A 20,869-nucleotide genomic window follows, 5' to 3' on the forward strand; every position below is an offset into this window, starting at 1 on the left:
AAATAACTTCAGCAAAGTGGCTGGTTACAAAATCAACTCAAGCAAATCAGTAGCATTTCTATACTCAAAGGATAAGCAGACTGAGAAAGAACTTAGGGAAATGACACCCTTCACAATAGCCACAAACACCACAAAGTATCTTGGGGTGACTCTAACCAAACAAGTGAAAGACCTATATGACAAGAAATTCAGATCTCTGAAGAAGGAAATCGAAAACCTCAGAAAATGGAAAATCTTCCATGCTCATGGATTGGCAGGATTAATATAGTTAAAATGGCCATCTTGCCAAAAGCAATATACAGATTCAATGCAATCCCCATCAAAATCCCAAGTCAGTTCTTCATAGAGCTAGAAAGAGCAATTCTCAAATTCATCTGGAATAACAAAAAACCCAGGATAGCTAAAACTATTCTCAACAGTAAAAGAACTTCTGGGGGAATCAGTATCCCAGACCTCAAACATTACTACAGAGCAAAAGTGATAAAAAACTGCATGGTATTGATACAATGTCAGGCAAGCAGATCAATGGAATAGGATTGAAGACCCAGAAATGAACCCACACACCTATGGTCACTTGATCTTCGACAAAGGAGCTGAAAGCATCCAGTGGAAAAAAGATAGCCTTTTCCACAAATGGTGCTGGTTCAACTGGAGGTCAGCATGCAGAAGAATGCAAATCGATCCATTCTTATCTCCTTGTACTAAACTCAACTCCAAGTGGATCAAGGACCTCTACATAAAACCTGACACACTGAAACTAATAGAAAAGAAACTGGGGAAGACCCTTGAGGACATGGGCACAGAGGAAAAGTTCCTGAACGGAATACCAATATCTTACGCTCTAAGATCAAGAATTGACAAATGGGACCTCATAAAACTACAAAGTTTCTGTAAGGCAAAGGACACCATCAAAAGGACAAAACGTCAACCAACAGATTGGGAAAGGATCTTCACCAACCCTAAATCCGACAGAGGGCTATCTAATATATACAGAGAACTCAAGAAGGTAGAACCCAGAGAACCAAATAACCCTATTAAAAAGTGGGGTACAGAGCTAAACAAAGAATTTTCACATGAAGAACTTCAGATGGCTAAGACGCACCTTAAGAAATGTTCAACATCATTAATCACTGGAAAGTGCAAATCAAAACAACCCTAAGATTTCACTTTACACCAGTCAGAATGGCTAAGGTCAAAAACTCAGGAGACAGCAGGTGTTGGTGATGATGTGGAGAAAGAGGAACACTCCTCCACTGCTGGTGGGATTTCAAGATGGTGCAACCACTTTGCAAATCAGTCTGGTGGTTCCTCAGAAATCTGGACATGACACTTCAGGAGGATCCTGCTATACCACTCCTGGGCATATACCCAGAGGATTCCCTGGCATGCAATAAGGACACATGCTCCACTATGTTCATAGCAGCCCTATTTGCAGTAGCCAGAAGCTGGAAAGAACCCAGATGTCCCTCAACGGAGGAATGGATGCAAAAAATGTGGTATATTTACACAATGGAGTACTATTCAGCCATTAGAAACAACGAATACATGAAATTCTTAGACAAATGGATAGAGCTGGAGAACATCATACTAAGTGAGGTAACCCAGTCTCAAAAGATCAATCATGATATGCACTCACTGATAAGTGGATATTAGCCTAGAAACTTTGAATACCCAAGACATAATCCACATATTAAATGAGGTCCAAGAAGAATGGAGGAGTGGTCCCTGGTTCTAGAAAGCCTCAGTGCAGTAGTATAGGGGAATACCAGAACAGGGAAGTGGGATGGGGTAGATGGGGGAATAGGGGGAGGGAAGAGGGCTTATGGGACTTTCGGTGAGTGGGGAGCAAGAAAAGAGGAAATCATCTGAAATGTAAATAAAGAATATATTGAATAAAAAAAGAAAGAAACTGAGCTAGATGAAGGTGGACTTGCTGACTTCTTCACTTAGTGATAATATAGTGGCATGCAGGAATAGTTTCTACTTAGAGTCTAGGCTAATGAAGAAAGATGGTGTGAGCTCATTAAAACAAAGAGGTTGCCCACAACTACTACAGCTGAGGCAGTATGCACTGAAAGGTTTTTGCTATAATGTCTTTAAAGCAGGACTTGGTGTCAGCAGCAAAGCATTTAAGGACTCTAATTCCTTATGATGAGGGCCATTCTGTACATTTTAGATTTCAGCAGACTTCCTTTTTTCTACAATAATGCATATTCATGTCACTCATAATTTACTTAATACATTTCTTACTTGAAGAAAATTCAAATTTTTATATACAATTAGAGATTTAAAATGAATTATACTTATCAATTAAGTGGAGAATATGCAGAACAAATTAATACCTAAAATACATAAGGTTTTGGCAACTTGGCACTTGGGTAAAATAGAGCAGGAAGTGTGTATGTGTGTGTGTGTGTGTGTGTGTGTGTGTAAATTTGCCCTTGAATTTTCTTCTCTTTTATTCTTGTCTCACATATTATAGCCCCATTGGTTTGCTTTCCCCTCCATCCCCTTCCCCTAGCCTCTAACCTACCACCTCTCTCCTCTTATAAATCCCCTCCCACATCTCTCATCAGAAAAGAGCAGGCCTGTCAGGGACATTAACCAAACGCTGCGTAACAAGTTACAATAAGAATTCTTAACATATACTGACTGACTGCTAATAGTACCTTTATCTATAATATTACTACTACTACTACTAATAATAATGGCTCTGGATGCCAAATGTCCCCTGAGGAACAGAGTCAAGCACTCACAGCATCTAGATTTTTATCTTCAGTCATTATTGACCCCAACTTCCCACTTCACACCTGTACTCCAGGCCCCACTCATCACTAGTTCTGATCTATGTTCAGATCCTGGCATCTCCCCAGTCCCACCCCTCTATAACCGCACCCCCCCCCCCCGGAGCTGTAAGTCTTTGCTGTACATCCTCTGAACCAAGTGGCAACCCTTCCCATAACAACCGCATCCTTCAAGGACAGAATCCTTCAAGGTCTTCCAACGTGGGACCTTCTTGGCCAGTTCTACACACCCTAATTTAACACCTGCCCCTTAATCCTTTTAGACTGTTTAGTTGTTCCCTTCACAGTGAAGGAGAAAACCCTGGAACTTGGCTCACGGCTCTGTACTTGGTTCCTGAGCCCACAGACCCATCCCCGTGTGATCTTGTCAGGTTGATAATCAATCTGAAATGCCATGCTCCTAAAGGTTCTTTGTAAGCCAAAACCTTGTTGCTATCTGCCCTGAACCCCCACTACTGTAAAAAACCCATCTGGACCCAGAAGCATTATTCTGGAGCCTAGAAAAGGCTCTTTGTGGCAGTGAGGCCAAGAGAGGCCTCGAGAAAGTGTTGGTTTAAGGCTTTAACACCCAAACTGTTTTAGGCCTATCTGCACACGCTGTCTTCTGGAGGCTCCAACATCTAGATTGTTAGTGCCATCTACCGAGTCTGTGTCTAGATGTGAAATTTTAGAGACAGTCACTTGAAAAAAAATATAGAATAAAATATCTCCCTTTGGGACACTACATTGATTCCTTAAAACTTGGTGGCTAAATTATCCACAGTGTCTTTTTGAAGAAAAGAAAATAATTTATTTTCACTGTATACTTCTGTTTTCTGTCTAAATTCTTTATACCACACACACTGTTTATATTTACAAAGGAGAAATGGTGTCCCATGCTCTTCTCTAAATGAGTCTTTGCACACGGACCTGAGGCCAAGGGGAACGATGATTGTGGCCCCATGTGTCCCAGCTACTGTGACAAGGTATCTTTGGAAGGTCAGAAGGCTTTCCTAGCCTCAGCCTTCCAAACAGAATTGGCCACACTGGTAAGGTGTGTGCATACCCACTGTTGTCTGGGGCTTAGTAGTCAAATTATTGTCCTTTTCCTGAAAATCAGAACCCCCTTTCTCCACATTTCTTATAGACTGAGCCTAGTGGGGGCTGGAGTGCAACAAGCAGATCTGGGAACTAGAAAATACTCTTCTTTCAGGAAGTCTGAAAAAAATGAGAGGAAAAAAAACTGGGGGAAGAAGATCAGGAGACAGAGGTGGGGGTATGAGGAGGCTCAAAGGAAGCGTGGCACCAGGGAACCAGGAAGCAGGAGTCAGAGACCTTGATGGAAAGGTCAGGTTAGATGTGTGAGAACTACTAATTAACTGAGGTGATTGCCAGTAAGTGTGTGAGTAGCTAACTTCCTCCAAGCTGCCTCTTATCCTCATTATCTGAGAGGGCTGGGGGCTGAGGGTCCTCTGGTCCTGCAGAGTTCCCTGGGACAATGCCTATGCACTCGGGCTCCTCCGCTACCACCATTTTGCCCCCAGCTATAGACTTTTTTCTCACACTCTCTCCTCCTACATTCTCAAAGATGTAGTTCAAATCCTGTGAGGACATGGCTGGTTTAATTAGATTCTTAGAATGAAATGTCATGATCTGGGAGGAAAGAAGATATCCCTGGGTGAGTCATAGAGTTTGTAAAACTTTGGCTGCAGTGCCACCTGCTGGAAGTGACAGAAGCCAAAGGTTGACTGTCCTGCTGATAACTGCTCTCCACCCACAGAGAGAATCAGAGATTCGGGTTTCTCTTCCTGAAAGGAGACACCAGACACCAGACACCCTTCCTCACAGAACATCTAAGCTCTTTACAGCTAAAGACAAGATATAAACCTCACGGTGCTATGCAGAGAAGGCCAGTACCATACAGAGCCACCAGGAGTCTTGCTCACGACTCTCAGAAGTCCCTCAAACTGAGGATTTCTAGGCTCTAGCTAAGTCAAGAGCCCACTTCCTTGTCCTAAAATGAGACTGTGATTTAGTTAAGCATGCTTCTCAACTTGATTTGATAAAGAAGCACCTAAGAGTTTAGTAAGTGTCCACAAGGATGCTTCTGGAGACAAGTAGGTCATGAAAGGAATGAATGAATCTGTGGATGAATCTAAACGGTACTGAGGCATAGAGGGAGTAAGAAGTGGGGCCTTGACAGAGGAATCGGATCCTGGTGACAGGTCTTCCAAGCCACCTTGCCCTTCAGAATCTACTGCTTTCTGCTTCCTGACCACCAAGAAGCGAACTGCTCTGCTCTGCCATACATCCACCACCACTGCCATCTATCCTCTGAAACTGAGTTGTGACACACAATCGTGCCTTAAAGTTACTCTCAAGCACTTTTGGCAATTGCAAAGCAAACATAAAATGGAGACTAATTTCCTGCCTTCTGTATTCACATCCCATACTGCTAGACAAGCCCAACCAGGCAAGGCTGTGGTATTCCTAAGAAAAATTAAGGAAAACACTAGACATGCATATGGATATTGAGTGAAAACCGAGTCATCTCAGGGGCTGTGACTACAGTTGAACACAGGGTCTCAAGATATGAGCAGCTAATATAACAAAGAGACTTTGATGCATATGCACAATCTCTTTAAAGCTGTATGAATTCTAATCCCCAGTAAAAGGAATGGGATAATTTTTCCATCAATCCACTGACTGGAATTATTGCAAGCTTTAATATTTTTTTAACAATTAAATTTGGTTTTCTGCTATTCTGGCCTATATTTCTTTCTTTATGGTTAGAGTTAGGCATCTTTTTAGACCCGTGAGCTGAATGAATTAACATTACTATGCATTGTATAGCCACACAATTGACCCTTTGTCTATTGTCTTATTTTTATAATGTTTTAAAATTACTTACATTACTTTTTATATGTTCATTGTGTGGAGAGGGTGGGGTGCCGGAGCATGGATTGGAGGCCAGAGGACAACTTTCAGGCATCTCTTCTTCCACCATACAGGCCCTGGTGACTGAACTCAGACTGGCTATAGGCTTCTAGGCAGGCACCTTCCCCACGGAACATTGCTGGCCCTGGCTTATGTCTCCATAAGGGTATGAGGAGAACTGTGCCAGTCAGGAAAACACCCCTTACTTGTCCTATTGAGTACATTTTAGACAGCTTATCACTTGTCTGTAAGACTTGATTTATCTTTGTTATTCTCAAAGATAATATTTTTGACATCTACAAGTTTCTATGTTTTATATGATATTCAGAAAGTACTGTTTGCCATTAAATTTTATTATTTTAAGGACTCAAAGCTGACTTAATTGTTACTGATTTGAAGAGAAAGGTTGGCATTCATTTCTACCATTTTCCTCTTAGAGGCTTATACATGGTCAATAAGATTTATTGACTTTTTTATTTTATGGTTGTAAAAAGGAGCATTATCATAGTTTAATTTCTTTGAGTATTTATATGTACTTCAAGGTACTCTATTCTATTCCCAAGGAAGTGCAAAATTACCTATTTTATTATTCATCAAAATACCAGTATCTTGTTCATGTCACTCTTGCAGGACATTTGTTTTTCTAGAGAAGTTTCAGAGAAAGTTCTAGAGAAATCTCATCCTATCAGCCCCCTTGACACTCACACACAACCCTGACCTTGTAAGTATTCCAACATGTGAAGGGCTCACAGAAAGAGCTTGCTCTCCCTGGTCAGCAACAGTTCCTTTGGCTTAATTTCTCATCCCAAACCTAAGTGCTCAAGAAGAGTAATGTTTGTGATTTGCATATGAAGTGTTCCCCACAGACACATATGTCTGAACACCTAGTCTCCTGTTGGTGGCGCAATTGTGGAGGTTACGGAATCTTCAGTAGCTCCTTGCTAGAAATATGTCACTTGGGAGGGGTTGTGAAGTCATCTTTTCTAGCTCTGCTTGCTGATCTGTTTCTTGAGTATGCATGAACCGTGACCACTCAGCCTCCTGATCCTGCCTTCATGACTTCTCAGCCTGCTGCATGATTTGCTTTTGATGGGATAGTTTATTCCAGAAATATCTATCCATCATCAGAGAGGCAAGCTGTACAATAGTGACACACATCAACACAAAAGCTGGAACATCTGTTAACTGTCCAAGACCAAAAGAGGACCTCTAAGGCAAGAAGCTTCAATATAAAAGCAAAAGCATCAGTTCTCTTAAGATACATCTTTGGATCTGAGTAACACCAGGTAAAGCCAGTGAGGTAAGCAAAGAGCAAAGAGCAAAGAGCTCAGAACATTCTGCCTGTCGCCCTGGGTTGTGTGACTCACAGGCTAACATTTGCCCCAATTCTATCTACGTCTCTCAGCAAGTCTACTGATGGGTGGGAAATCAACAGAAACGGTCCTTTATGCTCTGCTGAAATGACAGTGGCTGTTTTGAAGAGTCACTGAGCCTTCTGTTATGCCAGGCACCCGCTCTTCTGCTCTGAGGATGAAGCAGTGCACAGGAGTGTAGATGGCGGGGCAGGGAATGGTGGTTTCTTGCCAGTTCAGGAGCTTACCGTTAGCATGTCATCACACTTCATGTCCGGAGTGTCACCATCCTCGCTTTTATTGTAGAATTTCCGGAAGAAATTGAATGCCACAACAGTGTACAGGTATACAACAACAGCCAATAAGCCAACAGTTAACACGAGCTGAAAGCAAGGTAACATTTAGCAGGTATTGAGGATACAGGATGTGTGGCTGGCATAACTGACAGCTGGGTGGGAGGGAGTACTCTACGGACACACCTGACTTTCTGACTATAAGCCAATATGATCCATACTCTCGTTATTCCTCGTTATTTCTCATTAGCTCACAATAAAGTTTATCTTCACATTTTCTTTACCAGTCTGCCAAAGCATTTTATGCTAAACCTGACTACTTAATAGACTAACAAGCACACAACACAATCCAAGTAAAGATGAATTCTGATTTAGTTTCACACTTGAATCAACTTGATACATATTAGAAAGCAGCTTTAGTGTTCAGAAAATATGATATGCTCTCCTGCATTATAAGTCAAAATTTTACTTATGTGGATGTGTGTGTGCTTGTATGTATGTGACACAAGGTGTCATAGTGCCTGAAGAAGCCAGAAAAGAGTGTGGGATCCCCTGGAACTGGAGTTAGTCAATTGTGAGCTATCCAACATGGGTGTTGGGAACTGAACCAGCTCCTATCTGTTGTGCCTCCTCTCTAGTTAACTGTGCTAGAAGCTCTGTCATAATACAATGACTGGCAAATGAGCAGAGTATACAGGGATTCTCACTTTGTGCCTTTGAGTTGCCATGAGCATCACAACCTTGATCCAACCCTTAGGTGACATGTATAGGAGTTTTGTGCTGGAAACAAGGGATTGTGCTAATGACAGTAAAAGTAGCTGTGAGTCCAGGTTGGAGAGGCACTGATTTAAATGTACTAGACTAGAAAGCCTGTTGTTCCAGATAATTAGCACAGAATTGTTACCACCAATTGGACACATGAAGCAGCTGATAAATGGGTAAATGTATCCTTCTGCATGGCCACAGTGACAGGTCGGCATGAGCAGCGGGGCTTCGCGAGAATGTGAGTGGGATATCTGGACCCAGACCAGCTGTCCCGATGTCAGCATGGCCTTGTCAAGGATAAAGCGTCATTTAGACATAGTTCAATTTAAAAAGTCACAAGGATGTCTTATTAAATTAAAACTTATCAAAATTTCCAATACCTTCTTGTCAATGCAAATAATGCATCTTGATTCTGCAACAAGTTTTGGCATACCATAGTATCAGGCAGAGCAAGCATTGTCTCATAATAATGAACTAATGTAGTGTTCAATGCAGATGATTCTGAGCTGGCTGGATTTGTTCTCAACCTTCACAAAAATCTGATAAGGTATTGTTATTGGTTGTACTTTTCCAGAAAAGGATTTGATATTGGCAAATATTCACTCATCCAAAATCATGCAGCTAAACCATAAAGACAATCCCTAAACCTGGGTTCTTGGAATTACTCATAGTTTGTAACAGAAGGCATAGACTATCCTTAAAGCTACATATTGTCACTTAAGGGCTGCATTTATTGTTTTTCAGATTTATTTCTCACCATTTTTCGTTTCTGTAAGGGAAATAGGACCTTTTTACCTGTTTGCCATTATGCGTAACTGAGGACAGGATGGTTCTCAAGGTCTTGAAGCCCATCGCAATGTCAAGGAGGTGAGCAGCAAAAAAAAAGTTGTTATAGTGTCCAAGAACAGACATGGTCATATACCAGGCTAGGTAGAGGAAGGACTGTTAGGAGCAAACAGGGGGAAGGCATGTCAGACATCAGAGTACATGAGAACCAGCAAGAGCCACCACCTTCTCCCTCCATACAAACCCCTGAACTGGCCTCCTCTGTCTAGACTGTAATTCTTCCGTTCTAATTGGCTGGATTCACTCTTTGCACATTTTACCTTTGTTTAGTTTGTGAAAGGCTCAGTGTAATTTTTTCCTTTATACCAACGCTTCTAATTCATCCTTTCACAAATAATGAAAATGATCATCCTACATCCTGACAGCAGTGTCTCAGCATCAGCTTGCTGCTTGCTATTTTGCACCAGATAATTCTTGACTAAGGAGGCTTCCCTGTGACCTCAGGATTCATCAGATCCTGATGATCCAGGATGAGAGAAAATGGCATTGAATGTCACTCAGGGACAAGACTGCCTCTGTTTGGGAAACCCATGTCTACAGTCAACCCAAGAACCCACCAGTGTTGACTCCTTCCTTTTCTCTTCTCCTCTGGTCTTCATTTATCTACACATTGGGATTGCTAAGACCTATTAGTTAGAATCTATTGCAGGATAGTTCCTGAGCAGTTTTATTAAGGTAGCATTGCATATTGCATGAACTAAAGTAAATCCCAAAAGCAACGGAAGTATTCCTTGATGTCACTGACACCTGTTATGACCCAAACTACATATTTGGTACCACTTGTGGGGTAGTCTTCTTAATCATAATTGAATAAATTACTTTTTAATTATCTGTACACACACAGATGTGTATTGTGTGTGAGTGTGTGCACATGTGTGTGTGTGTGTAGGTATGGGCATGCAATGCAATGACCTTAGAGGTCAGAAGAGGGTATCAGCTACTCTGGAACTGGAGTTAGTCATAGCTGTGAGTGCTGGGAACTAAACCTGGGTCTTCTGCAGGTATTCTAAACTGGTGCTGATCCTTCTCTCCAGTGTCCTGAATTATAATTAATGTAAATTATTTGTTTTCTTTACTGTATAACTGTCCATATTTGGTAGAGGCAATGAAGATGCAGGGTAAAAGCCCAAGGGTTCCTTTAGCTTTGCGCAGAGGCTGTGTCTGGATGGTGGTCACTCATAGGAGAGGATTAGTACCCTTGTTCTGACTCTAATCTTAGAGGAAGAAAAAGGAGGAGGCTGGGGTCATGCAAGATTTCATGAGCAACAGGGGACTGAAACCAGAAAAAGAAAAATGATATTTGTGAAAGACAGGATTTAGCAGGAATGGTTTAGAAGTGGCACACTTGCCTAGGACAGTAAGAAGTGACTTGCTAGACAGTCACTGGCTAGCAAGAGATGAAAGGACAGACATGGGAAACACAAGAGGAAGGAGATGTAAATGACCGATAAACTAGGCATGGCTGTGGTGTGGATTGACGTGGGAGGACCCTGTTAATCTTGAGTGACAGATGGAGAATTGGCAATGCCTAGAATAGGTACTTTGAGCATTTTTATACTAAAAGTTATTATTTTTATATGATAAGAAATGCCCCAGAAATCCCATCTTTCATTTGATTACTCTTGTTGCTTTCAGAGACCAACCAAACTACTGAAGACCCAGCAACATGTGAGAAGTGACTGGCCAAACAGAAGTCATAAAGCTATAGGGGACTGTCAATCTAACAGGTCTCTGAAAGATGTTTAAAGGGACTTCTCCAGGCTGCCTTCAGGATTAACTCACATCCAACTTCTCTAGATGGCATTTCACCACAGAAATGAAAATATGAAGGTCAGACTCAGTTGAACAAAAGAGTAAGGTTATGCAAGGACTGTGGTATAGAGAACCGCATGGGTGTCCCCAGGGTGTTCCAGTCAGGGCGGGCTTACTGCCTGAGTGGGAGAAGTCATTCTGAAGCAGGAGTTCGTGGCCCCTGCTCACTGAGAAGTTTTCCACCATTTGATGAGAAAGTACTTGCAAGGTGGTATTATACTAACAGTCTATGGCTCTGAAAGGTACTTAGGGAGTAAGTTTGAAGCTATTGGGAGTACCTTGAATGGTTGGGGAGAAGGGTGGGCATAGAGGGAAGAGAATTGCCTTGCTGTTGCAGACTTAAAGACTAGGAAAATGAAACATTTGTTGTAAGAGTCACCATTGAAACTAAACAGTAAATTACAAAGACAACATTTTGTAATGGTTGACTATATTCAATCACATTGACATATATACCTGGGTCATATGTTTTCTGTCTAAAGGCTTTTGATGAAGATAAATAAAGAAAAATAATAATGTTTTAATGCACTTGATTTGGGAGAAAAAGTGAGCACAACTATTATTAAAGTGTATTACTTTTAAAGCATATATAAAGCCATATATTTTATTATGGTATTCCCAGAAATACCTTCTTTCTGACTAACCCCCTACCTCTCCATTACCAGCTTTCTTCTTCCTCCTCCCACTCATCTTCTTCCTAGTAAAACTATTTTTTATATTTTTACTTAGGTGTGCATTGAATATCTACAAACCTCTGAAGTCTATGGTCCTACTGAAATGTAAATAGAAATCCATATAAACTTGTTCTTATATGAATGTGTAAGATAGGATGGTAAAAGTGTGTTTGTATCTCTCTCAGACACCATGATTATTAACTCCATTGTTATCGGTGTAACTTCCTGAAATAACCCTTATCTATATCTTCCCTCTATCTGCAAGAGCTCCACAGTCTGGAGCAATGAGCATGAAGGAGGCTTACGTTGTCTGTGAACACAACTCCAAGTTTCCACATCTGGTACTTCACATCAATAGAGTTCAATCTGGAATGACAGAAGAGAGTGTGGGTATTCACATTAATAGAAGATATATGCTTTGGAGCCTGTAGGCCTGCACCTGTCACAGGCAAGGCTAGACACCTGCTCAGGAGGACAGTGCCCAGGGCATCAGTACTTTGAGGACCACCTGTTCCTAGGTAAATGTGAAGAGCTGAGACCTGTTGAGGGGACAGACCTCAGCACTCTAAGGTGATTTCTAGAAGGATTATGGGAAAGAAAACAAAATGGCACCATCTCTTCTTCAGTAATTTAAAACTATTATCTTTTTGTTCTGTGTTTATGAATTTATGATATGTGTGTATGGTGTGTGTGTGGTGTATGTATAAATGGTGTGTATATGTATGGTGTGTATATGTGTGTATGGTGTGTATATATGTGATATGTGTGTGGTGTGTGTGTATGGTGTGTGTGGTCTGTGTATGTATGAGGTATGTGTGTGTGATATATGTGTATGTGGTCTGTGTGCATATGGTATGTGTTTGTGGTGTGTGTATGTATGTATGTGTGTATGTGTGTGTGTATATGTATGTGTGGTCTGCATATGTATGATATGTGTTTGTGGTATGTGTGTATAGTATATGTATATGGTGTGTGTATGTATGTGTGTAGTGTGTGTATATGGTGTATATATTTAATTATGTTTATGGTGTGTATATGGTGTGTGTGTGTGTGTGTGTGTGTGTGTTTGGGCCACATAAGTAATGGTGCATGTGTGGAAGTCTTCCTAAGTTCTCTCCTTCTACTTTGGCTTCTGGGGACTGAACTTAGGTAGTCAGATTTGCATGCCCTTACCCACTGAGCAATCTTTTTGTTTGGTTGGTTTTTTTTTTTTTTTCGAGACAGGGTTTCTCTGTGTAGCCCTGGCTGTCCTAGAACTCACTTTGTAGACCAGGCTGGCCTCAAACTCAGAAATCCGCCTGCCTCTGCCTCCCAAGTGCTGGGATTGAAGGCGTGTACCACCACCACCCCGGCCCCACTGAGCAATCTTAACATCCTTTTTTTTTTTTTTAAATTTAAAAACAGTCTTTTCTGTACAGCTAAATTTACATTATAAATGTGTCTTATTCCTGGGAAGTTTACAAGGTTTATTAACATGTGTTTTAAAAGTTGATTCTGTACTGTACATTTAAATGTACTGTACATTTAAAATAAAAAAAATGATTTGCTTTTATGTGTACGGATATTTTGCCTGCATGGATGTCTGTGCACCATATATTTCAGTGCTCAGAGGGGCGTGAAGAGGCTTCAGATTCCCTGGAACTGAAGTTAAAGGCAGTTGTGGTTCACCATGGGAGTGCTGGGAACATGTCTCTGTCCTCTACAGAACCACAAGTGCTCCTAACCATTGAACTGTTTTGCCAGCCCCTTAGAAACATTTTTTCTGTGTATTTGTATGTGTGAAGAGAGGGATGGGGATTTGGAGAGAGAGAGAGGCAGAAAGAGGGGGAAAGAAAAGAGAGAGAGAGAAAAAAGGGGTAGGGAGAGGAAGGAGGAGAGGGAGAGGGGGAGGGACAAAGGAAGGGGTAAGGGAAGAGAGGGTCAAAGAGCAAGAGAATAAGAATGCGTGGTCATATGTAGAAGTGTGTGTGTGTTATGCTTTTGTATGTGTATAATACAGCTGTGTGCTCATGAGTGCACGGGGGTGTGCTCCTCTTGCCTGTTGCTGTATGCTCACGAGTGCATGGGGGTGTACTCCTCTTGCCTGTTGCTGTGTGCTCATGAGTGCATGGGGGTGTACTCCTCTTGCCTGTTGCTGTGTGCTCACGAGTGCATGGGGGTGTACTCCTCTTGCCTGTTGGTATGGAAGCCAGAAGCTAACTGGTGGTCTTCCTCTATTACTCTCCATCTTACTCTGGGATAGGGTGTTTTAGTGAACCTCACCATTTTGTCTAGACAGGCAGGCCAGCAAGCCCCTAAAATCCATACGCCCCCACCTCCCAACTCTGGGATTACAGACATGCTCATCCGTGCCTGGTTCATGTGGGCGCTTCGGATCAGAACTCTGGTCCCAAGCTTGTGCTTCAGAGTGTCTCTACTCGGGAGCCAATCCCCCTGGTGAACTTTAGCTTTGAACACTCATGAGCTTTGAATTGTTAGAAGTGCACATGTTATAAAAACCTTCATTTTTTTCCCCAGAACATGGCACTGACTTGGGGTTAGACATCACCTTGTCAGCCTTAGACATAACACCCAGCTCCAGGTTAGCTGGCAGGTGTGGAGATGAGCAGATGCAATGTAGTGTGATGGGGCAGTTCTCAAAGGGGCCTCTCTCTAGATGTAAGATTTCAGTCTAATTACTTTTTTTAAATTATTTCCTTTAAATAGGGCAATCTGAAATATGAGGTGTGAGAATGATCAGTTTGCTCCGTAAAGCAGATGTTCTTGTTGTCCTTTTATTTCTGCTTTTGGTGTTCCTGGAAGGATGAAGCTGCCCTTCCCCTAGTGCAAGATGTCCTGGTCCCTTGTCTGTTTCTTTTACTTAGGCAGAATGTTACTTTTCTGCAGCACACTTGGCTAACCTTACTTTAGGTTCCCATGTGCTGAGGCCAAGCACTGACATGCCAGCCTGTAGTGTTTTCCTTCTCCAGACAAACTTTATCTTTGTGTTAAAATTACCTGTAATAACACAGGACCCTTCCATAAGTAGCCCATCAATATTTGCAATAGGCTTTGACATTTATTTCCCCTAAGAAAGGAGTTAGAAAAGAGAAGGGACTTGACCATCTGCATGACAGTAGCATGACTTTCCATAGAAAGTGATCTACCCTCTGGTTTCTGTCTCCAGCTCGGGTCCATCCTCTGGCATAGGGCGCCATACCCAAGTGGCTCAGGGAGGCAACTTAACCACCCAGGAGTGTGGAGGGACCTACCTGCACAGGTAGAACCATCCCTGACACTCAGAGTATCACAACCAGCGGAAACCCTCCAGTTTCTGCCTCTAGCTTGGGACTACCCTCTGCCACCTCATACCATATCCAAGTGACACAAGGAGGTAACTAACCACTCAGGAGTGCAGAGAGGTCAGACAGCACAGGTAGGACCACCCCTGCTGCTCAGAAAAAAACAACTGGAAACCCTAAGGACACAAGAGCCTAGGAACAGCCTGGGATAGGAGTCTTCCAATTTCCATTTGTACACTGAGTTGATCAGAGCCACAAGGCTACATACCAAAATACAACCACAAGAGAGCCGGTCTCGCAGGAGTACCTACATACTGTTGTACACAGAAAGAATGGGTCTCCCAGGAACACAGATGCAGAGACTTGCATGACAGATAAGGCAGAGTCAGAGACAGCAATACCAACTAAAATCAGAGATAACCAGATGGCAAAAGGCAAATGCAAGAATATTACCAACAGAAACCAAAGGCAACATGGCACCATCTGAACCAAGTTCTCCCACAACAGCAAGTCCTGGATACCCCAACACACTAGAAAAGCAAGACCTGGATTTAAAATCATATCTCATGATCCTGATTGAGTATTTCAAGAAGGACATAAAGAACTCCTAAAGGAAGTACAAGAGAACATGAGTCAACAGGTAGAAGCCCTTAAAAAGGAAACACAAAAATCACTTAAAAAATACAGGAGAAATGGGCCAACAGAAAGAAGAAACACAAAAAATCACTTAAAGAAATATAGGAAAACAGGCAGAAGCCCTTAAAGAGGAAACACAAAAAACTTTTAAAGAATTACAGGAAAACACAAACAAATAAGTGAAAGAACTGAACAAAACCATCCAGGATATACAAACTGAAGTGGAAACAACCAAGAAATCACAAAGGGAGACAACGCTGGAGATAGAAAACCTTGGAAAGAATTCAGGAGTCATAGATGCAAGTATCAACAGTAGAATACAAGAGATAGAAGAAAGAATCTCAGGGGCTGAAGATACCATAGACTCAACAGTCAAAGAAAATGCAAAATACAAAAAGCTTATAACCCAAAACATCCAGGAAATACAGGACACAATGAGAATATCAAACCTAAGGTTTATAGGTATAGAAGAAAGCAAAGATTTACAACTTATAGGCATGTAAATATCTTCAACCAAATTATGGAAGAAAACTTCTTTAAGCTAAGGGAAGAGATGCCCATGAACATACAAGAAGTCTAAAGAACTCAAAACAGAATGAACAGAACAGAAATACCTCCCATCACATAATAATCAAAACACCAAATGTACTAAACAAAGAAAGAATAGTAAAATCAGTAAGAGTAACATATAAAAGGCCAAGTAACATATAAAAAAGACCAATCAGAATTATACTAGACTTCTCACCAGAAACCATGAAAGCAAGAAGATGCTGGGCAGATCTCATACAGACCCTAAGAGAACACAAATACCAGGCCAGACTGTTATACCCAGCAAAACTCTCAATTACCATAGATAAAGAAACCAAGATAATCTATGATAAAAACCAACTTTACACAATATCTTTCCACAAATCCAGCCCTACAAAGGATAATAGATGGAAAACACCAATATAAGGAGGGCAATTATGCCCTAGAAAAAGCAAAATAGTGATCTTCTTTCAGCAAACCCAAAAGAAGATAACCACTCAAACATAAAAATAACATCAAAAATAACATGAAGCAACACTCACTATTCCTTAATATCTCTTAACATCAATGGACTCAATTCCCCAATAAAAAGACAGACTAACAGACTAGATACTTAAACAGGACCCAGCATTTTGCTGCATACAAGAAACACACCTTAGTGTCAAAGACAAACACTACCTCAGAGTCAAAGGCTGGAAAACAATTTTCCAAGTAAATGGTTCCAGAGAACAAGCTGAAGTAGTCATTCTAATATTGGATAAAATTGACTTTCAACCAAAAGTCATCAAAAAAGACACAGAAGGACATTTCATACTCATCTAAGGAAAAACTTACCAAGAACTCTCAATTCTGAACATCTTTGCTACAAATGCAAGCACATCCTTATTCATAAAAGAAACTTTACTAAAGCTCAAAGCACACATTGCACCTCACACAGTAATTGTAGGTGACTTCAACACCCTACTCTCATCAATGGACCAATCTGGGAAACACAAACTAAACAGAGACACAGTGAAACAAATTGAAGCTTTGGACAAAAATGGATTGAACATACACACACACACACACATATATGTGTGTGTGTGTGTGTGTGTGTGTGTGTGTGTGTGTAGAGAGAGAGAGAGAGAGAGAGAGAGAGATGGATGGATAGATGATAGATAGATAGATAGATAGATAGACAGACAGACAGACAAATAGATCGAGAAAAAGATAGATATATAGAACATTTTATCCTGAAGCAAAAGAATATACCTTCTTCTCAGTACCTCATGGTACCTTCTCCAAAATCAACTTTATAATTGGTCACAAAACAGACCTCAACAGATATAAGAAGATCAAACTAATCCCATGCCTCCTATCAGATCACTATGGAGTACAGATCATCTTCAATAGCAGCAAAAACAACAGAAAGCCCACATACACATGGAAGCTGAAGAATGCTCTACTCAATGATACCTTGGTCAAGGAAGAAATAAGGAAAGAAATCAAAGACTTTTTAGAATTTAATGAAAATGAAGGGACAACATACCCAAATTTATGGGACACAATGAAAGCAGTGTTAAAATGAAAACTCATAGCTCTGAGTGCCTCCAAAAAGAAGCTGGAGAGAACATACACTAGCAGCTTAACAGCACACCTGAAAGTGCTAGAACAGAAAGAAGCTAATACACCCAAGAGGAGTAGAAGGCAGGAAATCGTCAAATTCAGGGCTGAAATCAACCAAGTAGAAACCAAAAGAAACATACAAAGAATCAACAAAACCAGGAGCTGGTACTTTGAGAAAATCAACAAGATAAATAAACCCTTAGCCAGACTAACCAGAGGACACAGGGACAGTATCCAAACTAACAAACTCAGAAATGAAAAGGGAGATATAACAACAGAAACTGAGGAAATTCAAAAATTCGTCAGATCCTACTACAAAAGTCTATACTCAACACAACTGGAAAATCTGGATAAAATGGACAATTTCCTGGACAGATTCCAAATACCAAAGTTAAATCAGGAACAAATAGACCATCTAAACAGTCCCATAACCCCTAAAGAAATGGAAGCAATCATTGAAAGTCGCCCAACCAAAAAAAAAAAAAAAAAAAAGCACAGGACCAGATAGTTTTAGTGCAAAATTTTATCAGACCTTCAAAGAAGACATAACACCAATACTCTCCAGACTGTTTCACAATATAGAAACAGAAGGAACACTACCCAACTTGTTCTATGAAGCCACAATTATGCTGATACCAAAACCACACAAAGATCCAACAAAGAAAGAGAACTTCAGACCAATTTCCCTTATGAATATCGATGCAAAAATAGTAAATAAAATTCTTGCCAACCTATTCCAACATCAAAAAGATCATTCAGCATGATCAAGTAGGCTTCATTCATCCCAGGGATGCAGGGATGGTTCAATATACAGAAATCCATCAATGCAGTCCACTACATAAACAAACTCAAAGAAAGAAACACACAGTCATTTCATTAGCTGCTGAAAAGCATTTGACAAAATTCAGCATCCTTTCATTTTAAAAGTCTTTTTTTTAATTTATTGATATATTTATTTACATTTCAAATGATTTCCCCTTTTCTGGACCCCCCCTCCCCGAAAGTCCCATCAGTCCCCTTCCCTCCCCCTATTTTCCCACCCAACCCTTCCCCCTTCCCTGTTCTGATTTTGTTCTATACTGCTTCACTGAGTCTTTCCAGAACAAGGGGCCACTCCTCCATTCTTCTTGTACCTCATTTGATGTGTGGATTATGTTTTGGGTACTCCAGTTTCTGAACAGAACACCAATAGAGTCACGTCTCTGAGGAAAGAAATTGAAGAAGACCTCAGAAAATATAAAGATCTCCCAATGCTCATGGATTGGTAGGAGTAATATAGTAAAAATGGCCATCTCGCCAAAAGCAATCTACTGATTCAATGCAATCCCCATCAAAATTCCAACTCAATTCTTCATAAAGTTATAAAGAGCAATTCTCAAATTCATCTGGAATAACAAATACCCCAGGATAGCTAAAACTATTCTCAACAGTAAAAGAACTTCTGGGGGAATCAGACCTCAATCAGTACAACAGAGCAATCACGTTAAAAACTGCATGGTATTGGTACAGTGACAGGCAGGTAGATCAGTGGAATAGAATTGAAGACCCAGAAATGAACTCACACACCTACGGTCACTTGATCTTTGACAAAGGAACTAAAACCATCCAGTGGAAAAAAAGACAACCTTTTCAACAAATGGTGCTGGCTCAACTGGAGGCTAGCATGCAGAAGAATGCAAATCAATCCATTCTTATTGTCTTGTACTAAGCTCAACTCCAAGTGGATCAAGGACCTCCACATAAAACTAGACACACTAAAACTAATAGAAAAGAAACTGGGGAAGACCCTTGAGGACATGGGCACAGGGGAAATTTTCCTGAACAGAATGCCAATAGCCTATGCTCTAAGATCAAGAATTGACTAATGGGACCTCATAAAATTACAAAGTTTCTGTAAAGCAAAGGATACTGTCAATAGGAAAAAATGGCAACCAATAAATTGGGAAAAGATCTTTACCAACCCTGTATCTGACAGAGGGCTAATATCCAATATATACAAAGAACTCAATAAGTTAGACTCCAGAGAACCAAACAGCCCTATTAAAAAATGGGGTACAGAGCTAAACAAAGAATTTTCACCTGAGGAATATTGAATGGCTGAGAAGCACCTAAAGAAATGTTCAACATCTTTAGTCTTCAGGGAAATGCAAATCAAAACCACCCTGAGATTTCACCTCACACTGGTCAGAATGGCCAAGATCAAAAACTCAGAATACACCAGGTGCTGGTGTGTATGTGGAGAAAGAGGAACACTCCTCTACTGCTGGTGGGATTGCAAGCTGGTACAACCACTTTGGAAATCAGTTTGGTGTTTCCTCAGAAAACTGGGCATAATACTACCAGAGGACCCTGTTATACCATTCCTGGGCGTATAGCCAAAGGATTCTCCAGCATCTAATAAGAAAACATGCTCCACTATGTTCATTGCAGCCCTATTTATAATAGCCAGAATCTGGAAAGAACCCAGATGTCCTTCAACGGAGGAATGGATATAGAAAATGTGGCATATATACACAATGGAATACTACTCAGCTATCAAAAACAATGATTCATGAAATTCTTAGACAAATGGATGGAACTGGAAAACATCATCCTGAGTGAGGTAATCCAATCACAAAAGAACACACATGGTATGCACTCACTGATAAGTGGATATTAGCCCAGAATCTTGGAATACCCAAGACACATTTCACATATCAATTGGTGGCCAAGAAGGAGGAAGAACAAAGTATGGATACTCTGGTCCTTTGTAGAAGCGGGAACAAAATACCAACAGAAGGGGATACAGACAAAAAGGGTGGAGCAGAGTCTGAGGGAAAGATCATCCAGAGACTACCCCACCTAGGGATCCATTCCATATACAGTTACAAAACCCAGACACTATTTTTAGTGCCCACAAGTACTTGCTGACCAGAGCCTGATATAGCTGTCACCTGGGAGGCTCTGCTAGTGCATGACAAATACAGAGGGGACACCCTCAGCCAGCAATTGAACTGAGCACAGAGTCCCCCATGGGGGAGCTAGAGAAAGGACCCAAGGAGCTGAAGGGGTTTGTAATGGCATAGGAGGAACAATATGAGTCACCCAGTACTCCCAGATCTCCCAGAGACAAAACCATCAACCAAAGAGTACACATGAAGTTACCCATGGCTCCAGACACATAGGCAGGATTACCTTGTTAGACACCATAGGGAGGAAAGGCCCTTGGTCCTGGAAAGGCTCCATGCTGCAGTGTAGAGGAATACCAGGACAGGGAATGGGGAGAGGGTTGACTGGGGAACAGGGGGAGAGGAGATGGCTTATGGGATTTTTGGGGTGGGGGAACCAGTAAAGGGGACAATATTTGAAATATAAATA

At 41.1% G+C, this 20,869-nt stretch overlaps 1 protein-coding gene across 1 annotated transcript in view; it reads right to left on the bottom strand.

Moving 5' to 3' along the window:
- The window catches only part of Ryr2 (ryanodine receptor 2), a 466,338-nt gene that overhangs the window by 11,996 nt on the left and 433,473 nt on the right, over positions 1–20,869 (bottom strand). The window contains exons 99-101 of the mRNA XM_052156653.1: positions 11,768–11,828; positions 8,926–9,072; positions 7,321–7,455 (exon numbers count right to left, since the gene is read on the bottom strand). Coding sequence (XP_052012613.1) covers positions 7,321–7,455; positions 8,926–9,072; positions 11,768–11,828 — 343 coding nt within the window. The remainder of the gene's footprint in view (positions 1–7,320; positions 7,456–8,925; positions 9,073–11,767; positions 11,829–20,869) is intronic.

The sequence above is a fragment of the Apodemus sylvaticus genome, chromosome 14, assembly GCF_947179515.1.
Source record: "Apodemus sylvaticus chromosome 14, mApoSyl1.1, whole genome shotgun sequence".
NCBI classification, from domain to species: domain Eukaryota; kingdom Metazoa; phylum Chordata; class Mammalia; order Rodentia; family Muridae; genus Apodemus; species Apodemus sylvaticus.